This window comes from Clupea harengus, chromosome 14 (assembly GCF_900700415.2).
Source record: "Clupea harengus chromosome 14, Ch_v2.0.2, whole genome shotgun sequence".
NCBI lineage: Eukaryota > Metazoa > Chordata > Actinopteri > Clupeiformes > Clupeidae > Clupea > Clupea harengus.
This window is the reverse complement of record NC_045165.1, coordinates 4,199,396-4,222,894: the sequence shown is the minus strand read 5'-3', so window position 1 is coordinate 4,222,894 and position 23,499 is coordinate 4,199,396. Positions and strand designations below refer to the sequence as shown.

The 23,499-nt window shown below is 42.9% G+C and overlaps 1 protein-coding gene across 3 annotated transcripts in view; it reads right to left on the bottom strand.

Annotated features, from left to right (window-relative positions):
- rab3gap2 (RAB3 GTPase activating protein subunit 2 (non-catalytic)) overlaps positions 1–5,410 on the bottom strand; it is a 24,743-nt gene extending 19,333 nt beyond the window's left edge. For 2 of the 3 annotated variants that reach the window (XM_031579753.2, XM_031579754.2), the window contains exons 1-8: positions 4,950–5,410; positions 3,910–3,983; positions 2,851–2,968; positions 2,524–2,605; positions 2,185–2,232; positions 1,956–2,031; positions 1,748–1,849; positions 1,191–1,290 (exon numbers count right to left, since the gene is read on the bottom strand). In XM_031579753.2, the coding sequence (XP_031435613.1) occupies positions 1,191–1,290; positions 1,748–1,849; positions 1,956–2,031; positions 2,185–2,232; positions 2,524–2,605; positions 2,851–2,968; positions 3,910–3,983; positions 4,950–5,067 (718 nt within the window). In that variant the 5' untranslated portion in view covers positions 5,068–5,410. The remainder of the gene's footprint in view (positions 1–1,190; positions 1,291–1,747; positions 1,850–1,955; positions 2,032–2,184; positions 2,233–2,523; positions 2,606–2,850; positions 2,969–3,909; positions 3,984–4,949) is intronic. The other variant, XM_031579755.2, reaches the window with a different exon arrangement.
- Positions 5,411–23,499: the final 18,089 nt, after the last annotated feature.

Below are 23,499 nucleotides of genomic sequence, written 5' to 3'. Positions count from 1 at the left end.
TTATCACTTAACCAATCTAATCACAGGATCACCTAACCAATCTAATCACAGGATCACCTAACCAATCGAATCACATTATCACTTAACTAGCCTGATCATAGTATCACTTAACCAATCTAATCACAGGATCACCTAACCAATCGAATCACAGGATCACTTAACTAGCCTGATTACAGTTTCACCTAACCAATCGAATCACAGTATCACCTAACCAATCGAATCACAGGATCACTTAACTAGCCTGATCACAGTTTCACCTAACCAATCGAATCATAGTATCACCTAACCAATCGAATCACAGTATCACTTAACTAGCCTGATCACAGTTTCACCTAACCAATCAAATCACAGTATCACCTAACCAATCGAATCACAGTATCACTTAACTAGCCTGATCACAGTTTCACCTAACCAATCGAATCACAGTATCACCTAACCAATCGAATCACAGTATCACTTAACTAGCCTGATCACAGTTTCACCTAACCAATCGAATCACAGTATCACCTAACCAATCGAATCACAGTATCACTTAACTAGCCTGATCACAGTTTCACCTAACCAATCGAATCACAGTATCACCTAACCAATCGAATCACAGTATCACTTAACTAGGCCCGATCACGTTTCACCTAAACCAATCGAAATCACAGTGATCACCTAACCAATCGAATCACCAGTGATCACCTAACCAATTCGAATCACAGTATCACCTGAAACATCGAATACATTATCAACTAAACCAATTCGGAATCACAGTATGCACCTAACCAATCGAATCACAGTATCACCTAACCAATCGAATCACAGTATCACCTAACCAACCTGGACAACTTGAATTGTGTAACTGACAATAACCTCCAAACTACTTACAAAAAGAAACATATGGTCTCATGTACCATGTATTCTAAAGAGCATTTATCAGGGTTTAAAATATTGGTGTAGTGTTAAAAAGAGAATGGATGTAATGCAACCACGATAACGCATACAAAACACACACACAAATGTACATGTGACCACTCACTCACTCACACTCACACACACACACACACACACACAGATGTACATTCGACCACTCACTCTCACACACACACACACACACACACACACAGATGTACATTCGACCACTCACTCACTCACACTCACACTCTCTCCACACACACACACACACACACACCACACACACTCACCTCTGGCCACCTGGTTTCTGCATGCACGCAGGGACTGGAAGAGGCTGAAGCCATCGATGGTGACCAGTGCTGCTGGGTACAGGATGCTAAGCTCCTCATGCTGGGAAAATAAGCAGTTATAGACCAGTCAGGTTGTCTGTGTGTGTGTGTGTGTGTGTGTGTGTGTGTGTGTGTGTGTGTGTGTGTGTGTGTGTGTGTGTGTGTGTGTGTATCACCGTCAGTGGAAGGCATGACTGGTTGGGCCCAAACATGTGACATATTCTAACGGGGCATGCGTGTGTTATCGGCTACTTTCGTGTTGTCATGTTAATCTATTAGTAAACTTAGCATATCGATTATTTAACAAACTGGCCGATAACCGACGCAGCTACGCTTCAGCAGATGAACCCTTAGGAGAACGTTGCTAAGGCAACTCATGACTGGTGAAGTCATTGAATGGTGCAACGGTCAGCTCCAATGCAGAAGCTTGACAGGTTTTCAACCAGGGACCAGGGGTGGGGAGTTCAAAAGGAGTGGGTGCCTGAGGTTTGATCATGAGTCACATGTGTGTGTCAGACCTGGTCGGTGACGCCGGGGTGGCGAGGGATCTCGTAAGTCCGGCACTTGAGCCGCAGAACCGGGTCCTCATGGAGCAACTGGGCCAGGAGGAGAACTCCAGTCTAAGAGGGACAGAAGAGAAGGAGTGAGTGTGTGTGTGTGTGTGTGTGTGTGTGTGTGTGTGTGTGTGTGTGTGTGTGTGTGTAAATGTAAGAATGTCTGAACTACCTCTGTGTAGAAGCGGACGTATCCAGAGGTAAAGCCAACTACGATGCAGGTCCAGTCAGGCCGGCCAGTGGAGCTCCTAATGTGCAAACAAAGATAATTTAACATAGGTGTATATGCCCAAGTATGCATACACAAGACATATAACGTTTCATTGATATAATCCCTGTGCCATATGTACAGGACTGGCAATGGAAAGACACCGTGACATACAGTATTTGTGCAGACTTACCTCTTCTGGCTGGCCAGAGGTATGCAGATCACACTGCTAATGCATTCCCTGCAGACCAAGAGACCATTGTCAGTAAACATGTCCACTAAGAGCCATCCCAGTTCCTCTAAATGCCCTTTCCACACACCCAGCCCACGTTGTTCTGATAAGACTAACTGTGATCTCTCTCTCATTCCGCCATCCTCCCCTCTTTCACACAGCTCACGCTGTTCTGATAAGACTAACTGTGATCTCTCTCTCATTCCGCCATCCTCCCCTCTTTCACACAGCTCACGCTGTTCTGATAAGCCTAACTGTGATCTCTCTCTCTCATTCCGCCATCCTCCCCTCTTTTCTTACCCTTCCTCTGTGGTGAGGGTTCCACTCCAGGACACGGCCAGGTTCATCTCCTCTTTCCCCCCCTCATCCGTGCGCCACCTCGCTACAAAGAGAGACAAGAGCGCATCACACGTGGATTAAGACTATCGCACACTCGCTCTACACTCTTGGGTGACGCACATAACTGCACGATCAACACGTGTGTGCACACAAACAAACGCTCACAAGCACAACACAAACACATGCACAACTAAGCAACGATACATTCAGCATCTTATATATATCCATAGGAACAAACACACACACTAAAGAGCCAGAATAACACACATGCAGCCATAGCATACCCACCAGAGAGGAAGACGGCTTTAGTTTCTCTGGCAACGACCAGCAGGTCTGAGCAGGGGGACAGAGACAGAACACAGTCCTGCAGCCAGGGGACACTGATGGGTTGAGCGTCATCTTCCGCCTGGGGGCAAAAGAGTGAAGCAAGGATCTTATCTACTGCTCCCACACCTGATAGGTCTCTCTTCACTATTGTATCAGGTTATACTGCTCCCACACCTGATAGACCTCTCTTCACTATTGTATCAGGTTCTACTGCTCCCACACCTGATAGACCTCTCTTCACTATTGTATCAGGTTCTACTGCTCCCACACCTGATAGACCTCTCTTCACTATTGTATCAGGTTCTACTGCTCCCACACCTGATAGGTCTCTCTTCACTATTGTATCAGGTTCTACTGCTCCCACACCGGATAGGTCTCTCTTCACTATTGTATCAGGTTCTACTGCTCCCACACCGGATAGGTCTCTCTTCACTATTGTATCAGGTTCTACTGCTCCCACACCTGATAGACCTCTCTTCACTATTGTATCAGGTTCTACTGCTCCCACACCTGATAGGTCTCTCTTCACTATTGTATCAGGTTCTACTGCTCCCACACCTGATAGGTCTATCTTCACTATTGTATCAGGTTCTACTGATCCCACACCTGCTAGACCTCTCTTCACTATTGTATCAGGTTCTACTGCTCCCACACCTGATAGGTCTCTCTTCACTATTGTATCAGGTTCTACTGATCCCACACCTGCTAGACCTCTCTCCACTATTGTATCAGGTTATTAAGACTGTGCTCAGAACACGGATTACTGGCATGATATTGTGAAAATTCAAGAGAAAATACATAAGTTAATTTGACAGCTAACAACAAATAATGTATTGACAAATAATGTATTGACAAATAATGTATTGACCAATGATGTATTGCTGTATTCCTGCAAAGACACTTCTGATTTCCATAATGCATCGTTCCATGTTAGAGAGTATGCCAAAAGCGGTAGTTTCATCGCATTACAGAAATCTGGTCTGTTTTTATTTAGACACGGCAGATAAAGGAAAGACTGACCGGAGGGCCATCCTCATTTGTTTCTGGGTTCTCCCATGCGCCCCAGTCAGATTCGTCCCACGTCAGGTCATTCTCTGGAAGAGAACAGAGAGGACACAAGTTTGAGATGAGATGGGGCGAGGACAGGACGGGACGGAGGGTACAGGACGGACAGACAGAGAGAGATGTGGACTCACACTGACAAAGATGGCTGATTAATGACGGTAGACCTGTGTATGTCAAAACCATCAAAGGACATAAACAAACAACACTGCAAACAATGTCATGAGACATTTATTTTACTAACACCTATCTTTCTAGATTCTTGATTAACTGCCTGTCACTTTCTGTAACGCAAACATCAATGTATGGCGACTTCATCTGCAGCTACTGCAGCTGTGTTTACTGTCAGTCCACAAAGGGATTTTCTTCTGAAGCTTAGTGTGAGTATGCAGTAACATGCAGATGACACACCAATCACATATGGCAATGAAACACTCAATGTGTGTAGGTATGGATGAGAATATAGCCACTAGTATCTGTTTTAAAGCACTCGGAACATTCACAGAATTGTGTGTGCCTTCTCTGCATTAGTCATCATCGGTTCCACTGCCCTCTGATGATGACTCATTCAACATAGGGCAAACGCCTCCCTCCCTCCCCTTCCGCCCTGCAGATACAGCAGTCAAATTACACGTCGCTATTCGTTAAGCGATTGTGGTCTCGGTGTATCTTGCTTGACATAATAACTGAGATATATTTCATTTATCCCCCAAAGGCGCTTGGAAATGCCTCTGTGGCTTGTTAGCGGTTCACATTACCTGTCTGCTAACTAAGCTGTCAACCAAAATCATTCCAGGTCTCTATCCTAAATGTATTTCAATGTTTACAAAAACGTTTCATGCAAGCTATGATGCATGACAAAACAATTAAAAATAACGTTACCTAGCTTGTGATTTGTGTTCGGTGCCTTAACACTCATCTGACGTTAGCTGGATAGTTAGCTGGTTAGCTAAATACACTGGTAGAGTTTAAGTCTACATCATAACACGTCAACAAACCTGTTTGATTTTTGTTGTTCTCCTCCGGTGGTGGTGGTGTTTTCTTATGGTGGAACAAGAACTCGTGGACTGTCTTGAGCTCTTGGACCCGGCAAAACTCCGTCAGGCAACAAGACATATCGGTCTTGATCCAGATGGATGCAGGGAATAAGTCTGCTAGCCAACGAGCTAGCTACAGCTAGTTCAAAAGGGCAGTGACAAGCCTTATGATGTGGCTGGCTGGCTTGGGGTAAAGTTGCTGAGAAGTTCACAAGCTTGTCGTGAAGCGTTTTTTTAAAAAGGGGGACCCATCGATATCCGTTAAGGCTGCAATTCGCGACATTTTAATCTGTCAATCAGTTGCATATACATAGCTAGACATGTAACGTTAGATAAAGGTGTTGGAAAATTTGTTTTCGTTGCTGCTGTTTTCCCTTAAACAGCGTAGCAGCATGAAACTACGTTTCCGGTCTCGATTTCTGGATGGGAGACGGTAAGAATTCAAGGTAAAAGTCCAAGAATACTGCAGTATAATAACATTTAATCCATGTAGGGATAGTGGTTTTACGACACTTTTGTCACTGCACAATGAAATAAAAATAAATGCTCACTACATCTCACGGATTTTCATTCCCAATAGCATGGGATAATAGTTAGTAAATAAGTAGTACTATAGACTGATACGGCAAAAGTGTTTAGGCTGAGAAAACTTCAAATTGTAACCCCTCAATATAGGGGTCAAATCTCTTCATTAGAGGATGTAGAATATGATTCTGAAATCCAAAAGTTGCAGCACGTGTGTCAGGTGAGGGGGGAGACAAAGGAGCACTACGTTGTTTTCTTTTGCCTTCACTGCAAGGCTCAGGGACCATCAGGTGTGACCATCAAATATTAAACTCCTGGGTGATGTTATGTCTGATAACCAAGCAGATTCTTTTAGGAAGAGGTTGGTAAAATAGTCTAAACACACAATGTTCTCCATCTAACAATGGTCTGTGGTCATGGTGTGTTCTGGACCACCTTGACAACAATAACTTTACAAATGGTTCCCTTTGTAGACAAATGTATGTCAACCTCACAGATTTGACCCCTATATTGAGGGGGTACAATTTGTAGTTTTGCCAGCCTAACAACTTTTGCAGGGTGAGTGTATGTCAATCAGGCCTGTAGCGGTATAGGCCACACGCTTGACAGGCTGTGGATGCCACACGAACAACAATTCCCCATTTTGTTTTTCAGAGTCGTGTTTTACACCCTCTAATAAAGAGATTTGACCCCTATATTTAGGGGGTACAATTTGTAGTTTTCCCAGCCTAACAACGTTTGCAGTATCAGTGTATGTCAATTATGCCTGTAGGAGTCAATAGGCCACACACTTGAAAAGCTGCCTACGCCACGTGGACATGGCCTATTATTATGAAAAAAAAAAAATCTAATTTGGAAATGTAAACAAGTGAACTCACTCCTTTTTCTTGGCTATGTAGGCCTACATGGTAAGTTTGTATCACTTTAGCAAAGCAGATGACAACTAAAATAACATTTGAATATATAGACCTATTTCATTGTCTTAAATTAAAATCTACGTCAGCATAAATAAGACAGTCAGACAAGCAAATTATGATTGGCTTTTTTAATTACGTTCATTTTCAACACCGTTCGTAACGAGCGTCTTGTCAGCCTTTTATTTTGACATACTGTCAACAGTTTTTGGCCGCCATTGCCAAAAACCGGTTTTCTTATTTCGCATTATTTAGGCTGGCGTAACGCTACTGCAACCTTCTCCCCCCGCCTCTTTAGGCAGAGGAGGTCATCCCAAAATTGAGGCGGATAATGGGTTACGCCATTTAGACGAGGTCTTTGCCATATTTTATACCAAAGTTAGTGGTTAAGCCTATGCTTTGTAAACTGTGGTGTTGTGCACTTTCGTCTAGGCTGAATTTGTGTAATGACAAAAACATTTAAAACACTGAGCAGAGGGCATTGGTTCTTCACCTATCAAAGCTCTATGGAAGAGAGCCACTGTTGAAAAAAAGCTCCACTTTGCTCTCATCAGACCACAGAACCTTCTTCCACTTGACCATGGAGTCTCCCACATGCCTTTTGGCGAACTCTAGTCGATATGAGTTTTTTTCAACAGTGGCTCTCTTCCATAAAGCTTGGATTGGTGAACAGTTGTTGTATGCAGAGTCTCTCCCATCTCAGCTGCTGAAGCTTGAAACTCCTTCCGAGTAGTCATAGGTGTCTTGGTGGCCTCTCTCACTAGTCTCCCTCTTGCACAGTCACTCTTTTGTGAATGTCTGTCATAGATGGTGAAATTCGTACGCAAGCTATGTTCCAAATGTATGGTTCCAGCACAGGCACGTGCACAGATAGACCCCTAGTGGTGCTCAAGCACCTGCCCTTTTGCCCTGGATGAGAAAAGTGCCCCTTCTGCTGGAGCCAAATTTTGTCTTCATTCATCATTATTTAAGAATAAAAATGACTCTCTCTGTCATCAATTCCCCCCCCCCGCTCACAAGCCCCACGCGCCCCTCCCTCCTCCTCCTCCACTTGGTGCTCATGCAGTACTGAGTGCCAGGCCAAACGGCTGCAGCCTTCTTCTTCTCTGACCCGCAGCATCAGACAAACAGGTAATGACGGTGTTTGTGCAATCCCCCGACGTTGTTTGGTGATAAATTAACCACAATATTAGCGCCGCTGAAAACATTACGTCGCAACTGGTCCGACGTTTCCTAAAAAAAAAAAAATACACAAAACTCACGAAATCCGTGATTTCAAAGCCTTGTCCAGCTGTTTACTGACGTTTGTCATGTTTAATGAAGAGAGAGAGGGAGAGAGATAGAGGCAGGCAGGCAGGCAGGCAGAGAATTTAAGGGCAGTTTTACAGTTCTACAAATTAGACAAGTTCACTAGTTTCGTTTAATTTAAAATCGTAATTATTGAAATGAAAGGAAGGTCTTAAGTTGAGCTACATGACAGTCTGGTGAGGTATATTGTGGTATATTATTAGTGTAATGCTGTCTATGCTTCAACTCAGTCAGAAAACAGTAAACAAAATGTGTGTGTACTGTGTTGTCAGCTTTACAGAGATAATGTAAGTCACTCTGGATCATTATGCACAACATTGATTATCTCATTTACAAAATAATAATGCCAAGAAAAGAGAGACTCCAAAAGCAGAAGGACAGGGAACTGCAGCAAGCAGCTCAGGGTAGCAGCTCTCTTTTATCTTGGATCAGGCCATCAACTAGTAAAAGAAATAAGGGAGAATCAGTAACCCTACCTGGTTCAGAGGAGCCCATCATGGATGAGGAAGGACAGACAAAGTGTAGGACTGAGTTATGTTCAGGAGATAATTTGAGTTAGTTTGTTAACAAAAATAAATATTTAAGTTGAGAATATCCTACTGTGTTTTTTATTTATTTATTATTATTTTTAATTTCATTAATAATTTTGGCGATGGGTGCCCGTTTTTTGGTTTGAGCACCTGCCCCCCAAAATGTCTGTGCACGTGCCTGTTCCAGCAGCTCTACAAGGCCATGAGGAGCCTTGTGAAATTGCCTATAAAGAGAAGGCAAACCACTTGCCAGGTTAGTGTTTGGCTATTGTTATGATCATACACTGTGATATGTGATAGATACAATGTGATATTTACATTTACATTTACATTTAGTCATTTAGCAGACGCTTTTGTCCAAAGCGACGTACAAGGGAGAGAATATTCAAGCTACGAGCAATAGAACCTGGTGTAACAATTAATAAATACTACTTTACATTAGAAATATAACAAAATGAAATAAAAAGAAAGAAAGAGCGCAGAAGTGTAACTGCTGTAATTGCAAGTTACGCACTAGTCGAAGTGCCAGTTAGGACGGGAAGTGCTCTCTGAAGAGTTGGGTCTTCAAAAGCTTCTTAAAGGTAGAGAGGGACGCCCCTGCTCTGGTAGTGCTGGGTAGTTCATTCCACCAACGTGGAACTACAAATGAGAATAGTCTGGACTGCCGTACTTGCACAAACGGCAGTGCCAAACGACGCTCACTAGAAGAGCGCAGCATCCTGGGTGTAACATTTGCCCTTACAAGAGCATTTAGGTAGGTGGGAGCAGAACCATCGAGCACTCTGTAGGCAAGCATAAGTGACTTGAACTTAATGCGAGCAGCTACCGGCAGCCAGTGGAGCTCAAGTAGCGGGGTGACGTGTGCCCTCTTCGGTTGGTTGAACACCAGACGCGCCGCCGCGTTCTGGATCATTTGTAGTGGTTTCACCACGCAAGCCGGCAGGCCCGTTAGGAGGGCGTTGCAGTAATCAAGGCGTGAATTCACCAAGGTTTGCACCAGCAGCTGGGTGGCATACTGGGTTAGGTACGGCCTGATTTTGCGGATGTTGAATAGCGCAAAGCGGCAGGACCTAGAGACAGAGGCAATGTGGTCCGTGAAAGTCAGTTGGTCATCAATAATGACCCAGAGGTTTCTTGCTGTTTTGGATGGAACAAGAGACAAGGAGTCAATATTGATGCTGATGTTGTGGTGGATGGCCTGTTTGGCTGGAAAGACCATCAGTTCCGTTTTGGCCAGGTTCAGCTGAAGGTGGTGGTTTTTCATCCATGTGGATGTATCAGCAAGACAGTCCGAGATCCGCGCCGAGACAGTGGTGTCCTCAGGAGGGAAAGACAGAAACAGTTGAGTATCATCGGCATAGCAATGATAGGAAAAACCATGCGAGCGGATGATAGGGCCCAGCGAAGTGGTGTAAATGGCAAAGAGAAGTGGTCCCATCACCGAGCCTTGGGGCACCCCTGTGGTAAGGTGGTGAGGTACAGACAGCTGACCTTGCCATGACACATTGAACGAGCGCCCAGTGAGGTACGATTCAAACCAGGAGTGCGCCTTGCCAGAAATGCCCATACTTGACAGTATGGACAGAAGGATGCGGTGGTTGACTGTATCAAACGCAGCTGATAAATCAAGCAGGACGAGAGCTGAGGATTGAGCTGCTGCTCTAGCTGTTTTCAAGGCCTCTGTCACAGACAACAGGGCTGTTTCGGTGGAGTGACCACTTTTGAATCCAGACTGGTTTGGATCGAGGAGATTGTTCCTTGCTAGGAACTCTGTGACCTGTTTGGAAGCTGCCCTCTCAATGGTTTTTGATAGGAGCGTGAGAAGTGAGACCGGTCGATAGTTTCCCACCTGAGTGGGATCGAGAGACGGCTTCTTGAGCAGCGGTGTTACCCGAGCCACTTTAAATGAAGAAGGGAATGTTCCAGAATTAAATGAAGCATTAATCACCTGTGTTATTGCCGGTAAGACGGCAGGCGATATGGCTTGAAGGATATTGGATGGGATGGGGTCCAGCGGGCATGTAGTTGGACGGCTACCTGTTAGGATTTTGGAGACCTCACTCTCGCTGAGAGGGGTGAAAGAAGGAAATGATGAGCCATTGACGGTTGCGCCCTTAGGGGGGGAGACAGTTGGTCGAACTGTTTCCCGATGGCTGCCACTTTCTCTGTGAAAAAGGAAGCAAAGTTATCAGCAGTGAGGTTAGTAGCTGGGGGAGGAGGAGGAGGGTAGAGCAGAGTTTTGAAGGTGGAGAATAGTTTCCGAGCGTCAGTTGCACCGTTGATCTTGTCGTTGAAAAAAGTCTTCTTAGCAGCAGTGATGCTGGATGAGAAGGAGGCCAGCAGTGTCTGGTAGCTTGCAAGATCGTCCAGTGCTGCAGATTTGTGCCACTTTCTCTCAGCCGCTCTGAGATTGGAGCGCTGCGTTCGGAGGGTATCACTCAGCCACGAATGAGACTGGGTAGAACGAGCAGGTCTGGTGGAAAGTGGACACAAAGTATCCAAGCATGAGCTCAGAGTGGAGCAGAGTGATTCTGTGGCATCATCGACACCTAGTGAGGAGAAAGTGGATAAAGGTGGAAGAGCAGAAGAAACCAGAGAGGAAAAGTGGGTGGGAGAGAGGTTGCGGAGGTTGCGCCGGAACGAGACCATCGGAGGGGGGACAGAGGGTTGCTCAATGAGCCGAACATCGAAGCGAATGAAGAAGTGGTCCGAGCGATGCAGAGGGGTTACCGTTAGGTTGTCCGTGGTGCAGTTCCGAGCAAGGATGAGGTCAAGCTCTTTTCCTGCTTTGTGAGTTGGAGGAGTGGGGACCTGTTGTAGGTTGAACGAGTGAACCAGGGTCCGAAAGTCAGCTGAGTTGGGATTGTCTAGGTGGATGTTCATGTCGCCAAGGATGAGTGTTGGACACTCCTGCTCAGGGATGGATGACAGCAGGGTGTCCAGCTCATGGACGAAATCACCCTGTTGTCCTGGTGGACGGTAGATAACAATCACATAAGTTTTAACAGGAGCAGTTACCATAATTGCATGATATTCAAAGGAGGCATACCTGTTTGAAGGCAGCAGTGGAGTGAATTTCCAGTTGTCTGAAATCAGCAGCCCCGTCCCACCTCCACGACCAGATGGCCGGGGAGTATGGGAGAAGGCATAGTTGGTGGAGAGTGCTGCCGGGGTAGCATTGTTTTCAGGTGTGATCCATGTCTCCGTGAGAGCTAAGAGCCCTAGGGAGAGGTGGTTGGCATAACCTGAGATGAAATCAGCTTTCCTGACTGCAGACTGACAGTTCCACAGGCCAACAGAGAAAGAGGTTACAGCCGAAGAGGTATGTTGAAGTGAGCGGAGATTACCCAGGTTGCGCTGTCGTCTGCTGCGCTGTGATCTTTTTTGACAACCAGTGACAACAGAGATGCTACTGTGACACATGGCTATGGCAGAATCAAAATGAAAAGTTTACCTTGTTTGTGAGCCTTGTTTCGGTGGACTTGTACAGGTAGACTTGCACGTCTTTACCCAAAAAGGTCTTGTACAGGTAGACTTGCACGTCTTTACCCAAAAAGGTCTTGTACAGGTAGACTTGCACGTCTTTACCCGAAAAGGGCTGAGCACGAGGGCTGACACTTCCGCTGACGCTTCAGCAACAGCCCTATGGAAGTAGCATGTTCACTGATTGCACCCGGCTGAAGGCCCTCCCAGTTTCTGCCTTGCCAAAGTGACCTGATTGCTGTGGGAGTGTCTTTCAACTGCAACCCAGCAATTAGTAGCCTTTCTTGATTTGAGTGAAACCAACTGAAGCCAATGGTGGTGGCAAGTTGGAACAGTTTCAGAGTAGTCTTAAAATACTTAAAATACAATCTAAGAGTGAAGCAGTACAGTTATATATAATTACACACACAGTCTAGTAGCCCTGTACCTAGCCTTTTGCCACTTCATGAGTAGAAACCTAAGGTTTGTGGTAGTCTTTCCAACAGTGAGCTTCTGGTTGGATTTCTTGCCCTATGTGTCAAGCTGATATTGCTGCATCAGTATGTTAAACCATTTATGTTAACCTGATATGCTGTATCTGTACAGGGACAAAGTTGAACATTGGGTTCACAACCAGGGCTAAACTTAACAGATATCTTGATGAGGGTGACATCACACCACGGCAGGTGGATTCATTCCATGAAGCTGTGTTGATTTTCCTAACAAGTTCTGTGGGCTATGCACTTGGAAGAGCCACTGATCAAACATGCAGAATTTGTAGATGTGCGGCAGAGGGCTGAAAGTGGCATTAAAGATGTCCTGTACTTTGTTGAAAGGTTATTTTTTTTCTTTAATTATTGTCTATTTCAGTTTTGTAATACATCAAAGATGCAATTTTCAATCCATTTCTAATGGATGAAGCCTTGGCCTGGAGGAGGGGTCATCAGGTGGTCCCCAACCTTCTTAGAGTGTTTCAACCCTTAACCACAACACTCTCCAGTTGGCGGGTCAGCAGTGCTTGGCCAAGTCACTGCCCCCCTCCTCCAGGCTTCCAGCTAGTGTCCTCTCTCTTATGCCAGAGCCAACAGGAGGCTCTCTCTGCCGCTTCTCCCAACCTATGAACGGCTGTTTTCCTCAGGTGGCCTCTTAGTCCAACCCTTGTCATCAGATTCCAGGCTGATTGAGCTGGGAATCCTCGACAAAATGCTTATGATTCCCTTAGCTAAAATGCTTATGATGAGGTGTGTTCACTCCTAAACTGCACATGAGTTATTCTTATATGGCTTTTCCTCAAAGATGTGTATGAACTGCTGCTGGTTGATGACAATATACCTATAACTTAACAACCTGTAACTCTACTTTCATAAATAGGTTTCCCCATCTCCTCCCATACCATGGGCCAGAGGAGCATGACCACGTGGGTGAGGAGTTTCTGAATTATCAGACCATGCCAACAACCTCCCTTCAGGACGAAACTGAGATGGAAAACTTCTGGGCTGGAATGGCAACACGGATACATTTTTTTTGTCTTTCTTTTTGGCAGGTGTGGCTTGCATGATTGTGTCATACATGATGCGAACTATGCATGTTGTATCTGAACTTTGTTACAGTATACTTACAGTATTAAACAAAACAAAATATGGTATGTTTTTCCATTTTGTTCTTGGTTCATTTTCCATAGGTGACAGGAGCCAAAGAATTTGAGAGGCTTGCTGCCGTTGCCAAGCTCGTCCTGGTGTTGCCCCATTCGAATGAGATGCTGAGAGGGTGTTTTCAGTTGTGGGACTGAACAAAACTAAGACCAGAAATAGCCTGGCATTGGATGGCACCCTGTCCTCAATATTGGCCATAAAGATGGCCGACCTGGAGCCCTGTTTCAGATGGGAGCGCCCCTCAGAGGTCATCAAGGCCTCCAAGAAGGCCACAGGCCAGTACAACCTTGCCCACAGATCTTAGAAAATGACTAACCAGCTTCTGATCTGCATCTGATACCTCATTTTTTGTTATTTTTGTCATGTGTTGATCCATTGTATTGCTTAAAAAGGCTACTGTTTAAGCACTTTATTTGTTGCACTTTTTTGTTTGATGGAACGTGTGGTGGGAGGCTTTGAATAATGAAAAATATTTCTCCCTAACTAATCTTGTGTAATTTTTTGCTGAACATAAATCATGAAGTGCTCTTAAGAATACAATTATTAACAATCTAGGTTAGGTTTCAGTTAAGAATTAGTTGAATACCATTGTAATCAAAATGTCAATCAACCTACCTTGGTCGAATCTTAAACACAGGTCTATTAATTAGGCTATATTGTGTGTGTGTGAGGCACAACAATAGTTTTCTGGTTGAATGTTCAGCTCAAGTCTAGAAGGCCCTACAAGTCATGATCAGATGAACATGAATCAGAATAAGTTCAGGTATTGCACATCTTTAGCGTACCACCCAAAAATCCACTAGAATGCAGGAAATAACATCTACTTAAACCAAAATGTCCTGGGGGTGGACCTTCAGCTATGTCTTTGCTTCACAGAATGTAACCAATGTTGTCCATCTCCAGTAGGCCGCCCCTATCAACGAGTTTGGGCCCCACAAACCACCAGAATGCAGGGCATAACATGGGTACAACGCCATATTAATTCCAATTCCCTGATATTTGAGCCACCAACGTGTGTGGCTGTGTGCGCGGCAAAATTTTGGTAACCCCCGACAGAATCTCACTCCAAGGTTTTTTGAAAAGTTGGCAGCTCTGTAGTCACATGATAATAAAAAACAATATCAGTATACTCATGTGTTATAATTACCTCACTATCTAATCTAGATAACATATTAACATTGTTTATAATGTTAGTGTTGTGTGTAACACAGTGATTTTAGCATAACAAGCTAGCTGGTTAACTTATTTTACACAAGTTATTAGAAATTATAAGATTGCCCTCTTTACAACTACCACCATGGATAGCTTGCTCATCGATTGTAAGCAAGTGACTACGGCTAACATGTTAACATAGAAAATCTCTATGATGACAACAGCGCCAGCTTGCTTATTTTACCAGATCATAACGGTCTCAATTTTGGACATTTATCTACCTAACATTATCTAGGCTAGTTGGTAGGGAACGTTACTGCATCTGTGAAGAGCAAGTTAACATTGGCCAAGTCAACGCCACAACTTACCTTGTATCACTGTCACGCAAAATAACAGTCGTAAATGGCCCAGAGTTTTCTTAAATGCAATTCCTCAAAACCACCAGATGCCCCACGGGCCGCTCCGTGTTAGAAGGGCTGACTGCACACGTCACTACGGTTGCGTGCCCTGGCGGGGCGTGTATGCAAATCCAGGTGCGTTTAATTTAAGAATCCTCATCCTCAATCCGCACAGGTGAGAACACTTCGGCTGTGTAAGAACCAATTTTCAGGCGTTCATTAATAAGGTGGAGAACGTTTCTTACGTTGAACTTCTGAAGTCCGTAAGAACACATTTCAGAAGACACTTCAGAACATTTTCGAAAAATAAGCACCATGAGTGTGAATACAGATCGCGAGGAGGAGTATAAAATTCAGTCAGTGATTTACACATATCAAAATGAATAGAGGAAATTATACGTGTTCTGAGTGATATTGAAAATAGTTGGAGGTATCGGAGATGTTTGAGGGAGGGCTGGTTGGTGATGGAAACGGGCTGGTATTTTGGACCATCCCAACCTCGTCGGCCCACCGGGGATTCCCCCGGTATCCCCGATGGCCAGTCCGCCCCTGCTCACACCCCAATGCCAGCCTCTTCACCCTGTTGCCGTCGGGTAGAAGCCTCTGCAGTCTCAATTCATGGACTGAGAGACTTAGGAGGAGTCTTTACCCTCTTCCCTTATTTAATAATAATAAAAAAAAAATGTGCACAGTGTGGAGCGTAGACCCTTTTTTACATTTCACTACATTTTCGTGTATGTGACAAAAAAGGCACTTGAACTTGAGTGTCAGAGGGACGGGGAGGATACAGAGCGGTAGAGAAAAAAAAATCTGAAATAACAGTGATCCTACCAAAAGAAATCATCATCACTGTGGAAGTTAGGATGTAGCCCAAATGAATGCAAAAAGTCCAAACCGGCCTGCTATCATTAGCATGAACACAGGGTCAGGAGGCCGGGCTGGCTTTGCTGTGGCTGTGGAGGTGGGGGACGGGGCCCTTCCAGGCACGGGAGACCAGCAGGAGGCTCAGCAGCAGCGCCCAGGTGCGCACGGGCGACAGGAAGAAAGCCAGCACGCCGTAGGCCTTGTTAGATTCCAGTGATATTTCTCATGTCCCTATAGCTTGTGTATGCCCTCTTTCTGTCTGTAGGCCCGGAGGCCCAAATTCCAGTAAGGTTAGCAGGTTACTCCTAATGGAGGGAGGCCATATGCCGATCCACACGGAGACATCTCCGCTGTGGTATGTGTATATGTTGTGTAGGACTGATCCTGGCGCCTGGGTTTTTAGACTGAAGGACATTGATGGACTGTCATGGTCATGTATGTGTACGTGTGTATGTGTTAGAGATTGTTATGCATTTCAATCCGTTTACGTAATACATAATACCCCCAGTTAAATTAGCCTGTGCCCGAGGCTCGGCGATCAGAGCAGCTCGCAGAGGAAGGAAGGACCATCTCCTGAAGACGACCCCGACACGCGGCGACTCTCAGAACTCTGCTCAACTCAGAACACTTAGACTCAGAAAAGTACTTAGTGATATTTCTTGTCTGACAATAAATATCTCTGGCTCTGATCCGAACCGCTCCAGCTTCCTTGATTGAAACAACCAACTAGACCACCCTTTAGAATTAAGTGTAATAGCCTAAATATAGAAAAGAATCTTACAGCCTCCAGCAGGAAGTAGCAGGAGTAGGCTTGCCACAGCAGCAGGTGGAGGCTCCAGCAAAGGTAGAAGTTGAGAGGGATGTTGAAAAAGACCAGTTGTGGGGGAGAGAGGTAAAAAAAAGAGACAAGATTTCGGTAGTGATAGATTACAGACAGTGATATTTCCTTTTTTTAAGTAGGAAACAAGTGTCTACATAACCTTTTAAAAGAGGCGTCTGTCATGCTATGTTCACTAATACCAGGTTTGAGGTTACTTTATCTACTTTGTCGTATTGTGCCATTTCTGTCTGTGTGCCTCTGTGTTTCTCAGTGATAAGGATTGGAGTGTTTAGGTTACGTCTTGTGGCATGTGTCATGAATCCAACACGTCCCTGCAAGCACACACAAGCACACACACAATCTCACTGGTGGAGTCATGATGGGATATTCTAGCTAATATAGCCCGTTATCAAGCCAGTCAGCCTTGATTGTTTTCCTGTTGGCATGTGGCAAAATAAAGTATGGGACCACACAGGCCATTCTTCCACACTCAGAATCACACCGATATATTGTATTAATCAGCTGGTGTGAGCGGTTTTACAGAATTGTTGGTTAATGGAAAACCCAGGTTCACTTTCACATCCTTGTGCTGATAACATAAACTTGCTTTTCTAGTTGCTGTTACACAACAACTACATTAAGTTTGCAGCAGTGAGAGATGTTGGATTGTTAAAGACAACATTTTGACTGCTGCAAAAAAGAAGGCCTTCTTTGATATTTGAGTGTGAGGAACTGCCTCTGCTAGTTAGGCAACTGTGTATTAGTCTATATGTGGCCATGTTTCAGTAAGACTTTTCACTTCCTGAATATGTGAATGCAGAATATTCAAGTGCAAAGTCAACATAGCACCTAACTTGAATTTTGCCTAAACATCAAACATCAACAACCTTTTGCCAGAATCATGGACTGTCCCTGTAAAGTACTGTATTATTTGTGTGTTATATATTGCAGTACATGTTTTTGCCAACTTTTATGAAGTGCACTTTACTGTTACACTGTAACTCTACAAGACATAAGCCTAAGAAAGATGGGAGTGTTTTATCACAGATTTATCACACTCATGTGACTAGAGTGTAGTTAGTGGTTGAATAAGGCTAGCCGTATGAAAAGTATTGTTTGCCATTAGACATAGAAATTAGATTTTGATAGGGGAGCACACTGTCTTGAATGGAGTACTTCATTCTGCAGGAGATTCCAGATATTTTTAAGCATTGTATGTGTGCAGTTTTGTGATTTGTTTTTAAGGAGACCTATAGTTTCAGAAAACATGTGTAAGCAGTTGAAGAAAATGTACTACAGTAGAGCTGCTAGCTAAGGACCTGTGAGGCGTCCTCTCTACGAAAAAAAAAGCATTTGGCCCACAGTTCTTTGAAAAAACATACTGTAACTTGATTTAATCAATAGTTATGTTTGCCAATGGATATACATTTATGATTTATTGTGGGAATGCAGTGTTTCATTTAGCTGGAGATATGATTTCTGGTGTTTTTTTTTTACCAACCAGCTGCAGCCTGCTGATAACAGATATGATGAAAGTAGAAGTACTGATATAAAAAGGGGTAAAAGATAGCCACTCAAAGAGCAAAACCAAAACCACACCAAATCTGTAGAACTTTAGCTAAAGTGCCTCACCTCTGCACACCGGAACATGCTGGAATCTGAAGACCACGAGAAGACCAAGTGACAGAGATCATTTCGAAACACTGTTAATGACTTAAGGATATATTAATCAAGTGACTTGTATTAATAATTAACTTGTATGAATCATGTGCTTATGTAAGCTTCTTTCAACCTTGTGTAAAACTGACATCCTTGCAGGCAGGAAGCATAGTAAGATGCCCTCGGACGTCAGAGACCCACCACGTGGTTATCCCTGCTGACAAAGTGTTTTGGCGTCAGAGAACGCTAACTTCTATCTATATAAACCTTGTGTGATGTTTTTAATATGCTTCTCTCTCGTCTGCTGCAGTCTGGGAGTGAGCCTGGGCTCCCTCTCTCTCTGAGAGGGCCCGTGCCTCTCTCTGACCTGTCGGGACATGGGTGAGCCCAACGAGCTTGTTGTTGTTTAATAAATATACTTATATGCAACTCCGAGTCCCGAGGTAACTTGAGTGAATTTTTACCTAACACCAACATTGAGCAGCACAAGAGTCATGAATCCAACACATCCCTACAAGCACACACAAGCACACAAACAATCTCACTGGTGGAGTCATTCTAGCTAATACAGCCCGTTATCAGATTGTTTTCCTGTTGGCATGTGGCAAAAGACAGTATGGGACCACACTGGCCATTGTTCCACACTCAGAATCACATAGATATATTGTATTAATCAGGTGCTGTGAGCAGTTTAACGTGGATGTTGACAGCCCAGTTGACACTGATATAATCTTGCCAACACACTGACTGGTGTCTTTTGGCAGTATAGCTGGCAATGTCATGCTGTGAAAGCTTTTCTTCCAGTTTTGCAGGGCGTTCCAGCCCGGAACACAGAGCTACATAGGGCTATCCTGAATGGCTATTGGGAAAGACACAAGTGTTTATCTATCCTTCACATGACCATATGCTATCAAAATGAATTTGAGGATGGTACCAAAACTATCTTGCCTGTAAAACCATACCTCTAAAAGTGTAAAATTGTTGCATAGTGTTACTTTAAGTTGACCGCAGTGAAGAATGTTGGATTGTTAAAGACAACATTTTCACTGCTGCAAAAGAGAAGGCCTTCTTTCATATTTGAGTGTGAGGAACTGCCTCTGCTAGTTAGGCAACGGTGTATTAGTCTATATGTGGCCATGTTTCAGTAAGACTTTTCACTTTCTGAATATGTGTATGCAGAATATTCTAGTGCAAAGTGAATGTAGCACCTAAGATGAATTCTTTACAGCTTAAAATGAAATTAACAGATCCTCTCCTGATTAAGATGTCCAAGCAATCAACGTATTACATGATTTTTTTATTTTGCATTGCAGGAGCTCCACAAAGTTGGATGCACCATGACAGACAAAAGTGAATGAAGGATGCTAACAACTCGCTCAGCGTCAAATTTCTGATGTCTGATTTAAAATTCGCCAATAACCAAGTAGGTGGATAATTAGCCAACATTATAACATCAAACATCAACAACCTTTCGCCAGAATCATGGACTGTCCCTGTAAAGTACTGCATTATTTGTGTGTTATATATAGCAGCACATGTTTTTGACAACTTTTATGAAGTGCACTTTACTGTTACACTGTAACTCTACAAGGCATAAACCTTAGAAAGATGGGAGTGTTTTATCACAGATTTATCACACTAGAGTTGAATATCACACTAGAGTTGATGGGTTGAATAAGGCTAGCCGTATGAATAGTATTGTTTGCAATTAGACATAGAAATTAGATTTTGATAGGGTATCATAGTGTCTTGAATGTAGTACTTCATTCTGCAGGAGATTCCAGGTATTTGTGCATCTCAGAAAACGTGTGTATGCAGTTGAAGATAATGCACTCGAGCTACTAGCTGAGGACCTGTGAGGCGTCTGCCTGAGGCGTCTTTCCTCTCTGCACAGTTGTGCCCCGCTACCTCCCGTTTCTCTTTCTAGCTCGGTTCAAGCCACTTCGCACTGTTCTATGAAGAACGTAGTTCACATCTTTTGGAAGTTCTCTTCTAATTTGAAGTATTGTGTTGGCAACACTCTAAAATCACACTCACACTCTTTGTTGCCGTTACAACCCTCAGCACCGTTAATGCTTGTGCATTTGTTGTTGATTATATTTCAATTTATTCATATTTCAATATAATGATCTTTTTTCAGTAAAGCACTAGAAGCACTAGAAATGCAGTTGGCCCACAGTTCTTCTGGGAAAAAAATATACTGTAACTTGTTAAAGTACTGTATTGCCAGAATGCTGTATGGAGTGCTCTGTAACACTGTATCTGCAAAAGTCACGTGCTTATCAAAGATAGGGTGTTTTAGATTTACCACACTACTGTGTAATTAGTGATTTCATCAATAGTTTGTGTTTGCCAATGGACATACAATTATTGATTTGCAGTGTGAATGCAGTGTTTCATTTAGCAGGAAATACATCTTTTTTTACCAACCAGCTGTAACCTGCTGATAACAGATATGATGAAAGTAGAATTACTGTTATAAATATGGGTGAAAGATAACCACTCAAAGAGCAACACCAAAACCACCAAATCTGAATTGCATAAAATGTGAAGATGTTCCAGCTTACTCATATTTTTACCAACCAGCTGTAGCCTACTGATAACAGATAGTGTTGCGTGAACTCCTCTGTTACAGGTGGTTGCACTGAAGTATATAAGTGTGTACGTGATTCTTTGTTACCATCAAGTAGTACAGACCAGATAGAGCTTCATGCAAATACAAATGAAACTGTTGACAAAGGCATTTATACTAATATGGAAACAATCAGAGCTCAGACAGACGGTAATGACAGAAAAAACAAGATGGAAAGCTCCCAGGTACGTATTTTTTTCCTGAAAATGAAACATTGCGCTGTCATGGTACTCTGTTTTTCACAACTGCTCACATGCGTTTTCTGAGACTAGGTGTCATTTTTTTCAAAACTCTATGAAACCTTTTCAAAATCTATTTTTTAGGGTCAAATGTGGACTGCAATATGTAAACACACAATTACAGAACTGTAACTTTTTTATTTTAGTTTTCCAAAACACTTCTGGGTCAAAGTGTTGCACATAGACTTTCGCATTGCAAGTTCTACATTGTACAATATACAGAAAAGTTTACTGAAAAACACATAACATTTCAACACATAAATGCAAGGCCATTTAGGGTGCTGAGGGTTGTAACGGTAACCCCAATACCTTACAAACAGTATCTGAAAGTGTTCAAAAGTGATTGTAGTGATTGACAGATCATACACAATACTTTGCAGAATATAGGATGTTAAAATGTACATTCACCCTTTGTATATATGATGCATGGAAGTTGCAGAGGCGAGTAGAGTAAGCAAAAGCTGTACTCAAATAAAAGTATTGTTACTTCATAATAATAGTGACTAAAGTAGTGAAATGACTAGAGTAAGAGTAAAAATGTATCTCATAAAAGGAGTGAGTAACTTCATATGATGATATTTTCACACCTATTAAGCATATGTATATATTAAAATATGGGTTTATGCCAAATTGTCTGATAAACACAATGTAACATATTTAATGTAACGTTATTTAATCACATTCCGAATAAACCTAATCTAAATAAATAAATACAATAATAAATTGTAGACTGGAGGGCTGCTGCTGGTCATTTGGGTGCCCCAAAAAAAGATAAATAAATATAAATATCCCATTATTAGTTATCATTGTAAAAAGCACAATTGATATGTAAACAATAACACAAAAACAAGTTACACAAATATTCATGCAAGCAACTAAATCCAAATCAAATAAATAGACCTTACAGGCTATACAGGTATTGTCTTCTTTATCCAGCTGAAATTGCAAATAACGTATTTAGCTTCTCCTTAAATGATGTGCTTACTGTGCATTTTTTTTGCTGTTTGATGTTAAATTCTGTTTGATGAAGTATTGATTAACGGTGTATTGTTACCTTAAGATATTTGATTTAGGCTACGTTCTCATATTTTGACTTTTTACCAAGATGATAAATGGGAGGACTGTTTTGGTTGGTGATAGAGAAATGTGAAACTGACTATAATCAAGGATGAGTGTGTATTAATGAATGCCTTTGTATTAATGAATGCCTTTGTGTACTGAAACATGGCTTTTCTGTGTTTCTGTGTTACTTTGATTATCACGTGCTGACGCCTCTTTCTCTGTGTATGTGCTTAAAAGTGTACTTTCTTTGTGTGTGTGTGGGTGTAAGCAAGGGCTGATAAGAAGAACTAGAAGTCCTTCTTTTCTGCCTTGGTGATGCATTATGTTGCAAAGCGAATAGCAGGGAGGTGGGAGACCCACCACGTGGTTATCTCTAGTAACATAGTACTTTGGCGTCAGAGAATGCCAACTTCATTGTATATGAACCTTGTGTGATGTGTTTGACTTTGCTTCACTTGTCTGCTGCTGTCTGGGAGTGAGCCCGGGCTCTCTCTCTCTCCCTCTCATTCTCCAGGATGAGAGTGAGCCCATGTCTCTCTCTTGTCTGCCAAGACATGAGTGAGCCCGATATGCATATTGAAAAAAATCATACTTGCACACAACTCTGGAGTCCGAGGTAGACTTGAGTGTGAATTTTCACCTAACAAATACTATTCATATGGCTAGCCTTATTCAACCACTAACTGTACTCTGCGATTTGGCTGCTAGTTTTGCCGATTTGGTGTGGTTTTGGTTTTGGTCTTTGAGTGATTATCTTTCTATTCTATTATTTCTATTTATAACAGTACTCACATATTTTCTGAAACTGTTCTAAATGTTCCTGTTTTTTTTTTCTTCAAAACTCTAGACAGAAATCCAAAAGCTGAAAGTATGAATCATATCTCTGCTAAATGAAACACTGCATTCACACTGCAAATCATAATGTATGTCCATTGGCAAACACAACTATTGATGAAATCACTAATTACACAGTAGTGTGGTAAATCTAAAAAACCCATCTTTGATAAGCACATGCCTTTTGCAGTTACAGTCTTACAGAGCACTCCATAGAGCATTCTGGCAATACAGTACTTTAACAAGTTACAGTATTTGTTTCCCAAAGAACTGTGGGCCAACTGCATTTCTAGTGCTTTACTGAAAAAAATCATCACTACATTCTTCATAGAATAGTGTGAAGTGGCTTGAACCGAGCTAGAAAGAGAAGCGGGAGGCGTAAGCAGTTGAAGAAAATGTACTAGAGCTGCTAGCTGAGGACCTGTGAGAAGTGATTTCCAAATGATTTCATTAGGTATTT